Raw genomic sequence first — 19,253 nt, forward strand, 5'->3', positions numbered from 1 at the left:
GATGAGATGAATTGCAATTAATTGCAAAGTCCCTATTTGCCATGCAAATTAATGGAATCCCCCAAAATAAAATTTCCACTGCATTTCAGCCCTGCCACAAAAGGACCAGTTGACATCATGTCGGTGATTCTCTCGTTAACACAGGTGTGAGTGTTGACAAGGATGGAGATCACTCTGTCATGCTGATTGAGTTCGAATAACAGACTGGAAGCTTCAAATGGAGGGCGGTGCTTGGAATCATTGTTCTTCCTCTGTCAATCATTGTTACCTGCAAGGCAACATGTGGCGTCATCATTGCTTTGCACAAAAAGGGCTTCACAGGCAAGGATATTGCTGCCAGTAAGATTGCACCTAAATCAACCATTTATCGGATCATCAAGAACTTCAAGGAGAGCGGTTCAATTGTTGTGAAGAAGGCTTCAGGGCACCCAAGAAAGTCCAGCAAGCGCCAGGACCGTCTCCTAAAGTTGAGTCAGCTGCGGGATCGGGGCACCACCAGTACAGAGCTTGCTCAAAAATGGCAGCAGGCAGGTGTGAGTGCATTTGCACGCACAGTGAGGCGAAGACTTTAAGAATGGCCTGGTGTCAAGGGCAGCAAAGAAGCCACTTCTCTCCAGGAAAAACATCAGGGACAGACTGATATTCTGCAAAAGGTACAGGGAGAGGACTGGGGTAAAGTCATTTTTTCTGATGAATCCCCTTTCCGATTGTTTGGGGCATCTGGAAAAAAGCTTGCCGGAGAAGACAAGGTGAGCGCTACCATCAGTCCTGTGTCATGCCAACAGTAAAGCGTCCTGAGACCATTCATGTGTGGGGTTGCTTCTCACCCGAGGAGGTGGGCTCACTCACAATTTTGCCTAAGAATACAGCCATGAATAAAGAATGGTACCAACACATCCTCAGAGAGCAACAGTGCCTTTTCCAGCATGATAGTTATCACTTTTGCCTTATGGCAAGGTGCTCCATGTGGCTTGGGGAACAAAACATTGATATTTTGGGTCCATAACCAGGAAACTCCCCAGACCTTAATCCCATTGAGAACTTGTGGTCAATCCTCAAGAGGCGGGTGGACAAACAAAAAACAAACACATTCTGACAAACTCCAAGCATTGATTATACAAGAATGAGCTGCCATCAGTCAGGATGTGGCCCAGAAGTTAATTGACAGGCTGCCAGGGTGGATTGCAGAGGTCTTGAAAAAGAACAGTCAACACTGCAAATATTGACTCTTTGCATCAACTGCATGTAATTGTCAATAAAAGCCTTTTACACTTATGAAATGCTTGTAATTATACTTCAGTATTCCACAGTAACATCTGACAAAAATATCTAAAAGACACTGAAGCAGCAAACCTGGTGAAAATTAATATTTGTGTCATTCTCTCAACTTTTGGCCACGACTGTACACATTATTCTGAGACTGTACAACCAGCAAGCCCCTGGCAAGGTCCATTGATGCTTTTAACTTTGTCCAATTTCCTCATGGATGGCTCGTTTTTTCATTCAAAGCTACTACTAGAAAATGATTGATACATGCTTTAAATACACAAGAAACAAAAACATACAGTTGGGAGTGACACTGAAGAGTAGTGTTGTACCGTTGGCCAGAGAACTAATTGCTATTTGTGCTGTGGTTATGGAGAGATGGTGAGTATTTTAAAGTTTATGGCGAGAACTTCTGCACCACGTCGCCTGCTCTCAGGGCTTCATGACTCACTGTTGCCGATATCAGGATAGACAGAGGCTGCCTGAAACTTAACCAGCTGAATCGACCTATCCCGTCCCCTTTCAGAACAGTGAGCGCAATTAGTCAAGTACAGAGCAAAGGCAGCAGGTTTTCAGAATAGAATTTGGCCATCGCCAAAGACGTAACACATGGCAAGGACGAAAATGTGCAAAACGTACAGTGAGATCAATGGTTATTATGTCATGGTAGGCGTCAAGTCACGCTAAACGAGCAACTGCCGCGCAACGGAGTACTAGATTACGTTTCTCTGGAGTTCAAGAGGGTTAAGGGTGATCACAAAACTCACATTCAACATCAATGTGGGAAGTAGCTAGTATCAATGGTGCTTACATTTTGTGAAGAGTAGAACACATTCTTCACTTTGAAGATAAAAGGCAAGAAAACTGGCCCGCCAACCTCAGCAACTGGATAATAAGGCACTTACTAGGTCTAGATCAAACCCATACAAGTAATATAAGAACACAATATATTTTTTTTTTTGTCATTCATAGACGCAATATACAATGTAGTGTACGATTGTGGCGCATTCAACTGGAAATATCCAACAATGTGATCAGGCGTTTTGTAGTGCACGCGCATGAGATTTCATAGTGTATAAAAAGGCGATCTTTAATAAAAGCTTGGTCTATCCCAATTAGACTTGCTTACATACTGCTTGTAATACATGTCATATCTGTGTCACATGGTCATATTTTCACGAGGAACATGCATTGATTGCATAGAGTAAAAAAACAAACGAACAAAGAAATCTCAGGGGACTCCCATTTCCTCCTACATACCTCAGATGCGATAGCGCTTAGCATTTATACCAAAATGTCGTTAAATGATGAGCCGGCGCCCTTGATGCAGTGACACTGCTGACCAGTTTTGACAGAGAGGGGTACACAGTCCATCTCAATGCTAGAAGTCCCAGGTTTCTGGTGCCACTGTCAGTCCACTCTCTGTAGCCTTCACCGAGGCCAAACCGTGCAATACTCGGCAGCACTCAAAACTACACCAGCACTAGAGTGAGCAGCCATGCAGAACCACCAACTCAACAGGACTGAACGCTCGTCTGGGTCTGCATTTGACTGTGTTTAGAGACTTAAGACAGAGCCTGGCCGTGGCATACTGCTCAACCAACACCACATATAAAACCCAAGGCATTCATTCCCTTGTAGTACAAATAGTCTTGGCTGAAACGGACGTCTGTGCACAAAAGTAGCAGAATGTCCTTACAAATAAATGTTGTGCTCTGACTGGACACAGGAAGGGCTCTGGGCTTATGGAAGGCAGAGGAGTGCTTAAATTGTGGAGACTAAGCAGTGGACAGTTGAGTAACACAAATCAGGGAATAGGCTAGCCTGTATGAAAGGCCATCCTCCAGGTCATTCCGCGTTGCATACAATCAGCCTATCCCATGACGGTTTATCCAAAGGATCATCGGCAGAGGATTTATTTAGTCAAAGCACCTTTCTCTTACGAGTCAAAGCCCGTCCACTCCTCAATGCAAACCTAGCCAGGGGAGCACTGAGGTCAGACAAACAAAACCTTCCAGATTGTTCTGTAACAGTTTGTGGTGGTGTGGGCTGGGGGACTGGATTACAGCCCCAACCCATCATCCACAGGGACTGATTGTAGCTGGGTGAGGATCTTGGGGTCTCCATCCATCTCCACTGGGTCCCCCAACGGCGACCCCCTGTCCACATCCTGTTCTGGAGAGGTGCTGCCTAGTAGCAGGGCCTCGCCTCCAGGTAGGTCCAGCAGAGGCGGGTCCTCGGGCAGATCTCCCTTCCCACGGACGTCAAACATAGTCAGGCTGGCAGAGGTGGAGAGGGGGACAGGGCTCCAGGTGGTGTGGGAGAGCTGAGTGGTGGGGGTCACTCCGCTGCACATGGGGCTGAGGGAGAGCATGCTCTCTGGGGTGAGGGCATTGGGAGGAGTGTGGGTGGCAGAGAGGTCCAGGGTGTGTGGGGAGGTGGTGGAGAGGGGCTGGTTGGTGGGGACACCCATCTCAGGAGTGCAGTAGAGCGGAGAGGAGTTGATGAAGCAGAGGGGGGACGTCTGGAGGCTGTTCGACGTTGGGACGGAGGTGGAGACTGGGAGGAGGGTAGGTGTAGGTTGGATGACAGGGTTGAGGGTGAGTCCAGGGCCTACTCCGTTGGTGGGGTGGGTAGAAGCCTCAGGGACGGGTTTCATGGGCAGGCTGCCGAACTGGATGCCAGCTGGGATAGTTAGGATCAGCTTGCCGTTCTGGTAACTCAGGATGGGGCTTCCACCATAGAGGAGATTCCCTACAGGACAGAGGAGAGGTGGAAGTGAAGGAATTAGTAGTGGGAAATATGTTAGCATTTCATCAACCAACAATGACATAGCTATATTTTCCCTAAAAAGCAAATAACTCAATAATGTCAGACACCCGGAGAAGACTGACTGCCAATTGCACAGTAGGAGGCCATTCTCTTGCTAGAACAAAAAGACACCTCTTGTTGCGTACCGACGAACTTGACGTTCTTCACGACTTGAATCTGAGACGATCAGAGAGCACGAACCCCCAGTAGGGAAGCCAAAAAGACAACTCAGGGTAGCTGCAGTTCAACATGGCAACCGGAGTATGGGCGAGTGGATGTGTGGTAAGAGAATCAGCTAATTGGGCAGATTTGTTGCCACTAAAGACCATTTCGCGTGGCTGATTGGGCTGCACGACGAGTCGATAAGCCAGCGACCAGTGCACCGGTGTTGTATGGACATGCCAGCCAACCTGAGACCTGCCCATGATACCACGGTCGTGTCACCGGCGGAAGCTAAAGTGGCCACTTTTTTCCCCTCCCATGATCTTATTTTAATTAGGATAGTAACCTACACATGGTATAACTAATATTGATAACCATCTAGATGTCACCTTGAAACATGCACATACAGTCCAGATCAGGGGTATTCAACTCTTACCCTATGAGATCTGGAGCCTGATGGTTTTCTGTTCTACCTGATAATTAATTGCACACACCTGATGTCCCAGGTCTAAAAATCAGTCCCTGATTAGAGGGGAGCAATGAAAACATGCAGTGGAACTGGCTTCGAGGTCCAGGGACCTAGGTAATGGGGAAGGCATAAACAGCAACAACACCGGGACGCAGTGCCCTTTGCTCCCGCTTGACAAGCATTACTGTCCGGCAATGGCGTGGGAAGTAGCTCCCTAGTATCAGGTTGACAGTCACTGTAAGCATGCACATACAACGCATGAGGCAACAGTACACCCACCACCAGTACTTTAAAAAACTAAATAAACTAATCGTCAGGTAGAATTGAAAATATACAATGAATGTAGAACTGCCAGTGAAATACTACTCAGATTCATCCTCTAGCTTCAAAACAGAAGTCCAAACTCTCGCGATAGCGTAGCTCAATCTACGGTAGTTGTGGGGTAAGGAACGGAAGTAAAACATTTAAAAAACACCAGTTGCCATATTGGGATGCAGCTCCCACCTTCTCCGAAAAAGGAGGATCAACAGAAGACAAGGAAAAAAAGGCACTTTTCCTGGTGACATCAATCCCACGTTAGCTTGCTAAATGAGCCAGGCAGTCACACAACACTTCATATGAAACACATTGGGTGGTAAAGTGCAGCACAATGCACATAACACTAGCTGCTTTACCAAGCTAGCTAGCACTTTATCATGACTCCCAGTTCCATTACACAGCTGCATGGCTCTGTACAAAACTGCTATAGTAAATGTACTGTATCTTTTTGATTTGAAGGACTCTTTCTCGCTGATGAAATATAAGGGTCATATGTTTCAAAAAGCCATATTGCAAGCGATGATTATTGACATTTCTAAACCTTAAAACACAGTGCCCGGGATTGTAGTTCACAAAGTATTCGTAGGCGAAGCAAATGGCTGACAACTAAGGAGAAGCCAGAATGCCGCCTAGAGTTTGAACTAGCCATCTAGCAAGATGATGAATAAAATCACTTAATTCACTCTCCTCTATCCCATACTGCCAGTGCCAGTTCCATTGCTAGCTAACATTAACAAATCCATGTTGATTTAATGACCTATAATGTTGCTAGCTACTTAAGTTATCTAGTTGTTGTTACTAGCCAGATGTCCACATGGGCTTACTACAAATTCTAGCTAGCTAGCAATAACATTAGCACACCTTGATAGTTAGTGAACATTAGCTATCAAGCAAAAGCCAAACAAAGCTTAAAAAAGCTACTGCCACCTTGTGGCCTGGAGTATTTTAATTATCTGATCAGCGGTTGATCGGTATGATGTGAACAACAAAAAGTTGAATGCCGACAGTACCTAAGTACCAATCGGCAGTCAGTCTTCTCAGTGTGTCCAAGTCTTAAGTTACCTGGCGAGGCGGAGGGGAGCTGAATGACCCCAGAGTTGAGGAGCTGGACACCAGGAGCCATGCTGGTCGGGGGGCCTACAGTCTGGAGGGGTCCCAGCTGGTTTATCCTGAAGGGCCCCTGAGTCATCCCACCTCCAGGGGCCGAGGTTAGGATCTGGAAGGCTCCACCAGATCCAGATAGAGAAGGGGTGGACGGGCCCACCTGAGGGAAGGAGAGTTGTCCCGTGGAGGAGACAGGCACCAGCTGGGGCAGGGAGAGGGGAACCAACTGGCCTGGGATTGTCTCTTTGGACTGAGAGATGATCTGGTGATGGCCTAGTGGGGACTGGATCTGGGTCAGAGTGGGGATGGTAGCTGAGGTCTGTTCACCCAGCTGGAGTGTGAGTCCCTGGGGGAGCTGTCCGTTGGGGAGCTGGGAAAGGGAGAGGATGGTGGTTCCCTCTCCCAACGTAGAGGAACTAGTATGATGCTGGGGGAGGGGTTGGGCGAGGCGGGGGGCGATGTTCAGAGTCTGGTGGGCCTGGAACTGGGAGAGGGTGCCCTGGGGGAGAGAGGAGGTGAGGGGGGACACAGGGATCAACTGGGGACACTGGGACACCTGGCCTCCAGGTGTGTGTTGGACCAGTTGGGATACGGGGACACCCTGGATGGAGGGCACCACCTGAGGCAGGGAGAACACCTGTGGGGTAGAGTAGCTGTAGGAGGACACCACCTGGCAGATGGAGCTGGAGGGGGTGAGCTGAGAACCAGCCGTGGCAAACACCACATACTCCCCCTGCTGGCTGGGGAGGCCCACTACAGGGCTGGAGATGACCACGCCCGGAGAGGACATAGAGACCGGAAGGGTGATGGTGTCGGAGAGGCAGCCATTTTGAGTCAGAACCAGGGAGGAAAGAGAGGTGGGGGAGAATGTTGAGGGGGAAGACAAGGAGGAAGGAGAGACTGTCTGGATGTCCTCGGCTTTGAGAACCATCCCCTCTGGGACATTGATGAAGTCCAGGGTGGGGATGGTTGAGGGGTTCGTCAGGCTTACATTGTCCGTCTTAAGATCCTCTGTCAGAGGGAGGGAGATGGCAGAACTGGGCTGGGCCTCCATGGCCATAACCCCCTGGCCCTCAAGACCCATATCCTCACTGCTCTTGGATATGACCTGCGCTCCATTGAAGAGCAGAGGTGAGTTAGCCGATATGGGGCTGAGGGTAACCGTGTGACCATCGCTCAGGGTCAGCCCGTTGATGATGACGCCACCCCCTGCCCCGGAGATCAGGGAGCCCCCGTTGATGAGTAAGGGGTGGGAGGCGGTGAGGAACCCACCTGCCCCGTTGAGGAAGAGCTGGCCTCCAGTGCTGCAGGGGGTGCCAGAGAGGGAGATGGAGGCTGTGGAGCCCACAATGTCCTCTGGTTTGTCTGAGATGTCATCACCCTCATCGTCTGTGCTGTGGTTACCATCGGACTCACTGAGGAAACACAGGGGAGGAGCAGAGGAGAAAGATAGGGTGAGTGAACCGTGGGGTGAGTGAGACAATGAACAGAGACAGCATATGGAAGAAGGGGGAGTAGGCAAGGATTGCATGATAGATGGAATAGAAAAAGAGGAGAAAGGGATTTGAATGTTACAACACACAACATATGGTAGGTCAATAACAGTCTGTGAATCTCCTTTGATCCGATGGTTTGCACAGTATGTGATGTGTATGTCCTCAACTATCCTGGTGCACTAAAGCAGTATGGTTAACACAGTCCCCCAGCCACCCACTGCCCATAGAGAAGATAAAGACAGGACTGCATGAGAGATGATCGGCATTCTTTTTATCTCGCCACACACACACACACACACACACACACACACACACACACACACACACACACACACACACACACACACACACCTTCCTCTCTACACATGGGAATGAAGTACATCAACAACTGACACATTGAAAACCCAATTTCCTGTGTAGCTGTGTTGCATTTAAGCTGCCAACTTCCCTGGCCAAAACGTGTACTGTAGCCTGTAGTCCTGCAGTAAAATAAAACTACGTTTTTGGGGTTTAAAATGTGCACAGGAGAGCTGAAGACATTTTAAAGGTTTTAGATATATTTCCTCCTTTTGTTTCCCAGCATCAACACCATTTCCTCTATGTTCGCTCCCGCTCCCCCAGCGGTGCAGAGCATCGGCAGCGCGCCGAGGTCCGTCGGGAGACTTTGCCGTGCATTATTTCAGGAAACTTGAGCCACAATGGGCGCCCGGATCTCACATTTCACAACAAAGCAACATGCTCTTGCTCCCAATCGTGCTCTCTAAGACATGTGTGGTGTTATCACTGTCAAAGAGTTCATGCGCAGATTTATGTAGTTACTGCAGGGATTGATGGGATTTGATTGAAATATGTTGAACATGAACCGTAGTTGAGATCAACCGCACAGTCGAGCCCATTATTTAGAAAAGTCTGCATTACATAGAACATGTTTGGAACACTAAAATAATGTTGCCGCTGACAGATCCATTTAGGTAAGAATTGGTTACCACGTTAGGCTACTTTCTAGCGCTCACTCCTACTCTTATGAGCAGGAGAATCTCGGTTAACATTGTTTATTTGAGTGAAATTAAATAAAATTTTAGAACAGCGTGTGTGTGTGCGCGCGGTGTACAGCAGTATAGGCTATATTAACTCCCATAGTCTGCCTGCCTCTAACAATAAACTACTATGCAAATGACACTACATACAAACGTTTGTTTTTATTTTAAGAGGAACCATTTTGACATTGATCTTTGACATGCAATCGTGTATGAAACGTTGTTTCAAATAAAGTGTTTCATGGGGTACGTGGTTACAAGATGTATAAAAGGAATGCATAGCCTACCTTTTGCTGTTGGTACCGGACGGGGTTCGGTCTCTCTGTCGTCGGTTCTTGAACCAATTGCTAACTTGCGTGAGGGAGAGTCCAGTCACTTTGGCCAAGTTTTTCTTCTCGTCTGGAGTGGGATACCTGTTGCCTTTGTAACACTCTTTCAGTGCATTGCGAGACTTCTCTTTGAAACAATACACAGTCTCCTCTCCATCCCAGATTGTTTTCGGCAGGGGAAACTTCTTCCGAAGCCGATACTTGTCCACGGCGCCCAGGCTACGACCTCGGGACCTCTCCGCCTCCTTGTAGCGCGCCTGCAAGTAGAGGTCCTGCAGGAACCCATGGTTGCTGGGGTGGAAGTCGTGGCTTTCCAATATTGCGTACAGCTCCTTGAATTCTTCCCGGTGGAAAGCGACCAGTGCCTGGGCCTTGAGCAGCGTCTCGTTGCCACGTAGCAGCTCCGCCGAAGGAGGGATGGTTGATAGGAATCTCCACAGGCGATCCACATTGCCCGCCTGTAGAAGGGCTTCGCACAGACATGCTACTTGATCTGTCGAAAAGCTGAGAGCGGAGTTCTGGAAAGTTTTGAGCAATTGTTCTGAAACTTCATCCGGATCCGTCTCCTCTTTTACCAGAGCGGCCTCTTGGGTAGACTCCTCCGTGCTATTCTCGGATTGTTCTGCAGACTCCAAAGACAAGGAAGCCATTTTTAGTTTGAACTTTTTTATTTTAGTTCCTCCTCCCTCCCCTGCACGCTCTCTCTCTCTCTCTTCTATTCTCCGTGGACGAGTGTCTGCCACAGCTACACGCGTCACACACGCCCCTAACCTCGTCAATCTCCCATTCGAAGATTCATTATAGCACTGCCTGTTCAATACCTTTTTATTAGGCTACTGGTAGATAAATGTTATTGCTTAATTCAAGATTGAACATTCACATGATTTTGTTGACAATCTGATGTTGTTATCAGATTGTACTAAATAGGCCTACAGCCTTCTTTTTTTTCTTCAGCAAACACTTTTCAGCCTGTCTACTGAGGATCAGGATTTGCTAGGGCCAGGCGATGTGGTGGGTAAGTATTCCAGATGAGCTGAATGCTGATTGGCTGACAGCTGTGGTATATTTAAGCAAATGGGCAAGGGGGGGGGGGGGGGGTATATGGGAAATATACCACTGCTAAGGGCTGTGTCCAGGCAAGCCGTATTGCTTCACATCTACAGTGCATTCTGAAAGTATTCAGACCCCTCCACTTTTCCCACATTTTGTTACGTTACAACCTTATTCTAAAAGGTCAATATTTTTTTCCCTCATCAATCTACACACAATACCCCATAATGACAAAATGATTTTTTTTTTTTTTGAAATGTTAGCAATGTGTATATAAAAAAACAACAACAGAAATAGCTTATTTACATAAGATTTCAGACCCTTTGCTGTGAGACTCGAAATTGAGCTCAGGTACAGTGACTACCCATCATTCAGGGCAGGTGGGGCTCTGTTTTTACCACACAAAAATAATATAAATTAAATCATTTCTTGTAAAAAAACAAAAAATTATGTTTTCTGTTTGCATGTTATTTTGGCATTAATTACGTGTCACATATCAGTTTGCAAACAATGTAATGAAAAATATATACAGTTGAAGTCAGAAGTTTACATACACTTATGTTGGAGTTGTTAAGACTCGTTTTTCAACCACTCCACAAATTTCTTGTTAACAAATTATAGTTTTGGCAAGTCAGTTAGGACGTCTACTTGTGCATGACACGAGTAATTCTTCCAACATTTGTTAATAGACAGATTATTTCACTTATAATTTACCATATCACAATTCCAGTGGGTCAGTTGTTTACATACACTAAGTTGACTGTGCCGATAACAGCTTGGAAAATTCCAGAAAATGATGTCATGGCTTTAGAAGCTTCTGATAGGCTAATTGACATCATCCGAGTCAATTGGAGGTGTACCTGTGGATGTATTTCAAGGCCTACCTTCAAACTCAGTGCATATTTGCTTGACATCATGGGAAAATCTAAATAAATCAGCCAAGACCTCAGAAAAAAATTGTGGACCTCCACAAGTCTGGTTCATCCTTGGGAGCAATTTCCAAATGCCTGAAGGTACCATGTTGATCTGTACAAACAATAGTACGCAAGTATAAACACCATGGGACCACTCAGCCGTCATACCGCTCAGGAAGGAGTCTCCTAGAGATTAACATACTTTGGTGTGAAAAGTGCAAATCAATCCCAGAACAACAGCAAAGGACCTTGTGAAGAGGCTGGAGGAAACTGGTACAAAAGTATCTATAGCCACAGTAAAACGAGTCCTATATCGATATAACCTGAAAGGCCGCTCAGCAAGGGATAAGCCACTGCTCCAAAACCTCCATAAAAAAAGCCAGACTACAGTTTGCAACTGCACATGGGGACTAAGATCGTACTTTTTGGAGAAATGTCCTCTGGTCTGATGTAACAAAAATAGAACTGTTTGGCAATAATGACCATCGTTATGTTTGGAGGAAAAAGGTGGAGGCTTGCAAGCCAAAGAACACCATCCCAACCTTGAAGCACGGGGGTGGCAGCATCATGTTGTGGGGGTGCTTTGCTGCAGGGGGGACTGGTGCACTTCACAAAATAGATGGTGTCATGAGGGAGGAATATTATGTGGATATATTGAAGCAACATCTCAAGACATCAGTTAGGAAGTTAAAGCTTGGTTGCAAATGGGTCTTCCAAATGGACAATGACCCCAAGTATACTTCCAAAGTTATGGAAAAATGGCTTAAGGACAACAAAGTCAAGGTATTGGAGTGGCCATCACAAAGCCCCTGACCTCAATCCTATAGAACATTTGTGGGCAGAACTGAAAAAGCATGTGCGAGCAAGGAGGCCTACAAACCTGACTCAGTTACACCAGCTCTGTCAGGAGGAATGGGCCACAATTCAACCAACTTATTGTGGGAAGCTTGTGGAAGGCTACCCACAACATTTGACCCAAGTTAAACAAGGCAATTCTACGAAATACTAATTGAGTGTATGTAAACTTCTGACCCATTGGGAATGCGATGAAAGAAATAAAAGCTGGGAAAAATCAGTCTCTCTACTATTATTCTGACATTTCACATTCTTAAAATAAAGTGGTGATCCTAACTGACCTAAGACAGGGAATTTTTACTCTGATTAAATTGTGAAAAACTGAGTTTAAATGTATTTGGCTAAGGTGTATGTAAACTTCTGACTTCAACTGTATATAATTGAGTTAATAAAGCCTCCATACAAACATGCTTTCTTGAGTAGGGCAGCTCCAAAATCCAGGGTCTATTTTCACCTCTGAATCTCATCTACTGTTCTGACTTTGTGGTGCACATCCAGACTATAACCTGTTTTAGAGAAATGTAATCATAGAATATTGTAATAGCTTTCGTTGTCTGCTTATATGCCCCATTTTTATATCCTATGTTTCTGACTTGGTGTACAGGGAGAACACTAAGAACGGCCCATGTTCTGCCGCTGTACATTTCAAAAGTGGTGAACAAATAAGTATATTGACTACGTCCGTCCTAGCTCGCTCATTAATGTCTTATTCGAAATTACGGATTGCCTCTTATCTGCTTGTCGTCCCCTTATGCCAAAGTTTGTACATCTCAATTGTCAGTAGAAACCACATTTGTTTAAGCAAGTCAGTCATATCAGTTTTTTTAAAGGCAGTAAATGAGGCTAAATTAACTGTTTCGCTGCCAGACAAGGCTTTGCTGATTCCCAGATGTAGCAGTGGTAAGGTGTAGAGACCGCTGTTAGGACTCTGCTGTATTGGGACAGCTTTATGTAGGCAGCCAAGACAACGCAGGAGTGGAGTCTCTGAATGTCCTTGAGTGGCCCAGCCAGAGCCCGAAAAAATAGCTGTGCAGCGACGCTCCCCATCCAACCTGACAGAGCTTGAGAGGATCTGCAGAGAAGGATGGCAGAAACCCCCCAAATACAGGTGTGCCAAGCTTGCAGTGTCATACCCAAGGAGACTTGTGGCCAAAGGTGCTTCAAGAAGGTACTGAATAAAGGGTCTGAATACTTATATAAATGTGACATTTCAGAATTGTATTTTTGCTTTGTCATTATGGGGTATTGTGTGCAGTAAACAAAACAATTTAATCCATTTTAGAATAAGGCTATAACTTACCAAAATGTGGAAAAAGTGAAGGAGTCTGAATACTTTCCAAATGCACTGTAGATGTGTCCATTTGTTTACTGATCTCAAAGTCTGTTGATTTCACATGAACAGTTGATTGAGCAGGATCAGCTCTTGCCATCTCTAAGATAGTTCTACTGGTGAACTCGGCCCTGCACCGCCTCTGTCTGTGTTCTGTTTGTTCTTTCTTTGCTGTGTGTTTAGACTTTGGATGGTTGATAGTTGTCTCTCCAGTTCCTCAGCGGGCATCTGAATGGGCACCTGGTGTTGTTTCTTTATGCAAATACTCTCAGTGCAACACACACATACACAACATGATGTGAATGTTTTAGAGTTAAAATATGTAGAATTGTTATGTTCATTGAAAAGTGCCCACCATTCTGACAGTGGGGTTGGCACAAGAGCTAGTTTGTCTAAATAGAAGAATATCAGACAATGTGCGCATTTGTGACTTTTACGAGTTCCCCGGAGAATGAAGAGTGTGACCAGGTGAGAGAGAGATGGTGTGTGTGTGTGTGTGTGTGTGTGTGTGTGTGTGTGTGTGTGTGTGTGTGTGTGTGTGTGTGTGTGTGTGTGTGTGTGTGTGTGTGTGTGTGTGTGTGTGAGAGAGAGAGAGAGAGCTGTGACCTACTGTGAATAGCAGCACGTACACCTGGATGTGCAGACAGACAGCGTGTAATGAGGCAAGGCCAAACACCCCATCTCAGCTTGAAACAGGAATGTAAACTTTTCATCTGGGGGTGGGGGTAGTGGGGAAGCTGTCTGTCTTCTGGCTGCACCCCATACTCCTTTCTGTGATCTTTTCTTCTCTCAGTCCTAAATTCTAATTTGATGCACAGATGTTATTTTATGTTCCTGTCTGATTCATTTATTTCCCATTCATAAATCAATGAGTAGATATTGGAGTAGACAACCATTATATGTCAAAGGCAAGGCCTGGTAATAACTTTTCAAAGGTAACCATGTGTCTCTTTCTCCCTGTGATTAATATGTCACAGAGCAGTGAGCACCTTAGCATGGAAGGACAATTTTATTTTATTCCACACTTGACAAAATGAAAATAAATGTGTTTTTTAAAATTAAATCAACAGACTAACTTTAAAATCATTCAATGCTCTAATAAGAAATGCTCTTATAACAATTGAACATTGTTTGTAACAATGTATATGGCTAACGTTGCATGACTTTGTTACAAAAGTAACAATATGGGCTTTATAGCATGGTTTATGGCGCGACTACGTGGATACAGTTGGTACTTCCATAATTTGGGTGTGGCACTTTCACCAAAACCCAGCTTTAATTCCAACATTGATGATTGGTTACTAATCATGAAAGTCCCCCTCCGTCAACATCATTGGCACCCAAAATGCATTTCTTCCTGTTACGACATCTTAGAAATGTGCTACCCAATTGGTCAACCTAAATACCCACCCGACATTTTAACGACATGACTGGTTCACTGTGTTTGTGGGCGGGTATAAACTTCCAGAACTGGGAGTAGCAGGGTCTGTGACGTCGTTGAGGGAAACAAAACAACCACCCCGTTCACTGAGATTAAACAGAACATGGTACCTGAATTGATTTAATCAAAAAACACCCAGTGAACTGATAGTAGAAATTTGTTTACAGAGATCGTCAAGAAAAGCGCAAAAGAACATGTAAATATTTGTGAGGGACCAAGCTGGAACTGGAAGGACTCACGTTAGCTAAGTTTGTGTAACTTGCTGAGTGCGTGCTACTAACGTTGCTATTTCAAAACTTTTAACTAGTTGTGTGCTATTTAATCGGGTAACAATGCTAGCTAGCGGTTGTATTTTATGAAGTGGTCTTTGTTGCTTGAGTAAATTAAACGCCGGCGAAACTAAAGCTTGAAAATGGACAATGGCGTGACTGATCACGTTTGACCTGTACCATAATTTCGTTCGAGGGGAATAAACGATACAATAGGGGAAACACCATCGCCAAATTCAAGGTAGCTAAATTATGTTGGTCATGTCTAATTGGTCTTCGTGCCTCTGAAACGTAATAATGTATTGCCCCTCTTCCTGCTGTCATTGCAGCACAGCCTGTGGCCATGTGATGCAGTTTCTCACAGTCTACGTTTTCCTCCAGGGTAAATTGGAGATGGTTGTGGGTACCCCGGCCTCCAGTATGGAACTGCAGCTTTTCTTCACCACCACCGACAAGTTCATGCAGAAACTGGACGACAACCAGGCCCAGCTAGGTTCCTACCCTGTGCATGATGACTGCAAAATGAATGTATGTACTTCTGTGTTCTGAAACACTGCTCACATGACACCCACAGGGTATGTCCCCCGTTTAGTATTGTTCACACTGGAGTAAGTTGGGACCTACTGTTGAATCTGTTGATTAGGGTCTCTTAACCCAGGGGTTCCCAAACTTTTTCACTCTGGGCTCCCCTTCCAACATTGGGAAACATCCTGCGCACGCCACGCCTATTTCTATGGGCACAAGTGCCGGTCATGGCACACTGTTCACACCCCTCTTATTGGTGGAAAGAATTTTGCGGGTTTTAAGCTTATTTCCTGCTATTTTACACATTTTGTCATATGGTGCAAATAATAATTAGCTGTTTTTCTTTTGCAATTCTATACATTTTGCCACGTCTGAATTTGAGTGACAAAAAAAATATCCATCGACTCTGCCGTGGAGCATGCTTTTGCGGCACAGTCGATGGCGTGCCGGACCTCGGGCTAGAAGGTCGAGGGTGCGAGACCTGCTCCCTGCTGTTTCATTACACTGGTGTCAGAAGTGATCACACTTGCATCCACGAGTGTGTGTGCTTGGCCGGTGAGCGCGTTCTTGTAAGACGTAGAGTCGCAAGCTAGTGCGAGGACTCGCTCCTTGAAAGGAGGGAGTAGTGTAACGACCCTGGGTTTATAAGCGCGGAAATCGACTCTGCCGTGGAGCATGCTTTTGCGGCACAGTCGATGGCATGCCGGACCTCAGGCTCGAAGGTCGAGGGTTCGAGACCTAATCCCTGCTGTTTCATTACAGTACGTTTAAAGCCAGGCTGAGACACCTGTGCCTAACCCTGCTGACCCCTTACGCCCTCCACAAGCGATTGAAACACTCGCATGATTGCTGACAACAGCATGGTTGGGTATAATTTGTGGAACGTTCCGGAATCTGTTCAATAAACTTTGTAAAGTACAAAGTTGCCAACAAACAACGCATGCAAAGTAGCTGAAATAGGCATCAACTCACCACGTACACTACCGTTCAAAAGTTTGGGGTCACTTAGAAATGCCCTTGTTTTTGAAAGAAAATGATAAACATTTTGTCCATTAAAATAACATCAAATTCATCAGAAATGCAGTGTGGACATTGTTAATGTTGTAAATGACTATTGTAGTTTGAAACCGCTGATTTAAAAAATAGATATAATAATAATTGATGGAATATCTAAATAGGGTGTACAGAGGCCCATTATCAGCAAGAGCCAGTTTGCGCTGTTTTGTGAAGGGAGTAGTACACAGCGTTGTACAAGATCTTCAGTTTCTTGGCAATTTCTCACATGGAAAAAATCAGCCTTTTCCAACTACAGTAGTCATTTACAACATTAACAATGTCTACACTGTATTTCTGATTTAAAAATGTATATATATTTTAATGGACAAAAAATGTACTTTTCTTTCAAAAACAAGAATTTCTAAGTGACCCCAAACCTGAACGGTAGTGTATCTTCTTGAGAGATTTCTGTATTTCATTTTAAATACATTTGGAAAAAAATGTCTAAACAGGTTTCCACTTTTTCCATTATGGGGTATATGGTTGAATTTTTTGAATCAATGTTTTCGGGCTGTAACAAAACAACATGTGGAATAAGTCAAGAGGTATGAATACTTAAGGCACTCCTTCCAACAACTTATTTTCTGTCTTGCAGGTATAGTAGATTTCAAGCCAGGTCATTGGGTGGGAGTGAAGTATAACGAGCCTCTTGGGAAACATGACGGGCAGGTGAGGGCAATGGACGTAATTTTGTGACGTCATCACATGGTGTCTGAAATGTTCACTGTTTAGAGGTACCTTACATCTTGACTTGTCTTTCTGGTAATAAACCTGTGGAGAGGTGCAGACCTGGTGAGTTTCTCTGTCATAAATTTACTTGATGTCTCCACTCTCTCTTTCCTTACAGTGTGAAGGAGAAGTGATACTTTGAACGTGAGAACAAGTACGTTGCGTTTGTCAGGCCCCGCACAAAGACCGTGGGGCACTTCCCAGAGGAAGACTTTCATCTGGAGGAGATGTAGGACTGTGATGCTGTCACCCTGTCAAGGGGTGTGGGCAGATGGGTTCAACATAGACCTCCAGTCTGATTACGAACCCGGGGCGAGGGACCGTGTCATTGCGATTAATAACTTTATTTTGTTTTGTGCTGGTCAGGGAGGTATGGGTTGGACTATAGAGAGCTGCAACTGGGGAAGGAGGCAGTATCACCTAGGACCGACTCTAGCGTATGATATCTCTTGTGGCACAGCGGTCTAAGGCACTGCATCTCCGTGCTAGAGACGTCATGACAGACGCCCCTAGCAACAAAAAAAAGTAAAGTAGAATTTACTGTATATTGAATGAGGAGAGATGAGAAAAGCACAATGTTTTTGCCTTGTTACAAATACATTGTCGATGTATTTAATGTAAATGTCCTTTTATTCAGTGGATGTAGAAAGCAAGCGTTCCTAAATTGATGTCCTCAGAATTTTGAGTTGAACCTGAATTGCTCATCACATCCTAGATTCTATATGAATAATAGGCAGTCATAAAAATCACTACAATGTTCATCAAATGTCAATTATCATCCCAAGCCGGGGTTCTATCAAACTTTCTAAAATAAATCCCATGCTTTTGAATGCAAGAATTCAAGCAACAACAAAATATCTATTTGTACTACTGATTAGTGGCAAAATGTTCAGTTTATTTGAATATCTGTTAGTTCATTGGTTATTGTACCATAGAAGCTGTTTGTTTTTGTGTGTCGTGTCCCTGTTTTAGATTCTGTACACTTACACTGCTTCTAACACAACCGCAAGGCTCTCCAGAGGATTGTGCGGTCTGTGCAACGCATCACTGGAGGCAAACTACCTGCCCTCCAGGATACCTAAAGCACCCAATGTCACAGGAAGGCCAAAAAGATAATCAAGGACAACAACCACCCGAGCCACTGCCTGTTCACCCCGTTACCATCCAGAAGGCGAGGTCAGTACAGGTGCATCAGCTGGGACCGACTGGGGAAAAACGGCTATCTCAAGACCATCACGGACTGTTAAACAACCAACACAGAGAGGCTGCTGCCTACATACAGACTTGAAATCATTGGCCACTTTAATAAATGGATTACTAGTTACTTTAATAATGCCACTTTAATAATGTAAACATCTTACATAGTCTTCTCATATGTATATCCTGTATTTTATACAATGTGCTCATCCATATATTTATATGTACATATTCTTATTCCATCCCTTTAGATTTGTGTGTATTAGATAATTATTTTGGATTTGTTATATATTACTGCACTGTCGGAACTAGAAGCACAAGCATTTCGCTACACTCGCATTAACATCTGCTAACCATGTGTATGTGACCAATAAGATTTGATTAGAATGTCAAAACATCAGTTGTGCACATTGACAGCATACAGTTCAAACCGGCTGCCCAGGTGGTGACAATGCACTTTTCATGTAGATATCACGTCTTGTCTGAGCTCCATTGTACTAATCCTCATCGCCACTTCTAACAGTTTGACTCATGAACGCATGTGATCTGTCATTTGTTGTGTCACTCCTGGTTGAGTGAGTTTCAGAAGAGAAAATGTGGATACAAAAGCAATTGATTCATTCGTTCCTTTTTTATTGAATTGTATTTTTCCCAAGATGTTGTCAGCAACTAACATGCCCAGAGTTGTACAAGATTTTCCATCTGGTTTTATGAAATCTCAAAGGTGTTGATGTGCCAAAGTGTAATGGTATCTTATGCATAATAAAACGTAGTATTACCAGCAGATGTGGTGATCAAGGTGTATTTGACCGATTCTTACTCGAATTCACCATTAGCAGGACAGAAATAAAGTAGCTCATGCATGGTGAAAAGAGATGACTAAGAGATCTATAGT

The 19,253-nt window shown here is 44.7% G+C and overlaps 1 protein-coding gene and 1 long non-coding RNA gene across 2 annotated transcripts; one reads left to right on the forward strand and one right to left on the reverse strand.

The window, feature by feature from the left end:
- Positions 1-2,335: 2,335 nt before the first annotated feature.
- Positions 2,336-9,812, reverse strand: LOC109905406 (homeobox protein SIX5). The gene is made up of 3 exons (XM_020502763.2): positions 8,951-9,812; positions 6,089-7,545; positions 2,336-4,020 (listed from the first exon to the last, which is right to left on the reverse strand). The coding sequence occupies exons 1-3, from the start codon at positions 9,640-9,642 to the stop codon at positions 3,329-3,331; spliced, it is 2,841 nt and encodes a 946-aa protein (XP_020358352.1). The 5' UTR covers positions 9,643-9,812; the 3' UTR covers positions 2,336-3,328.
- Positions 9,813-14,590: 4,778 nt separating this feature from the next.
- On the forward strand, positions 14,591-19,142 carry LOC109905407 (uncharacterized). The gene is made up of 4 exons (XR_002257267.2): positions 14,591-15,092; positions 15,233-15,379; positions 17,028-17,101; positions 17,280-19,142. It is a non-coding gene; the product is annotated as an uncharacterized LOC109905407 (long non-coding RNA).
- The last annotated feature ends 111 nt before the right edge of the window (positions 19,143-19,253 follow it).

This window comes from Oncorhynchus kisutch, linkage group LG15 (assembly GCF_002021735.2).
Source record: "Oncorhynchus kisutch isolate 150728-3 linkage group LG15, Okis_V2, whole genome shotgun sequence".
In the NCBI taxonomy this organism is placed as follows: Eukaryota; Metazoa; Chordata; class Actinopteri; order Salmoniformes; family Salmonidae; genus Oncorhynchus; species Oncorhynchus kisutch.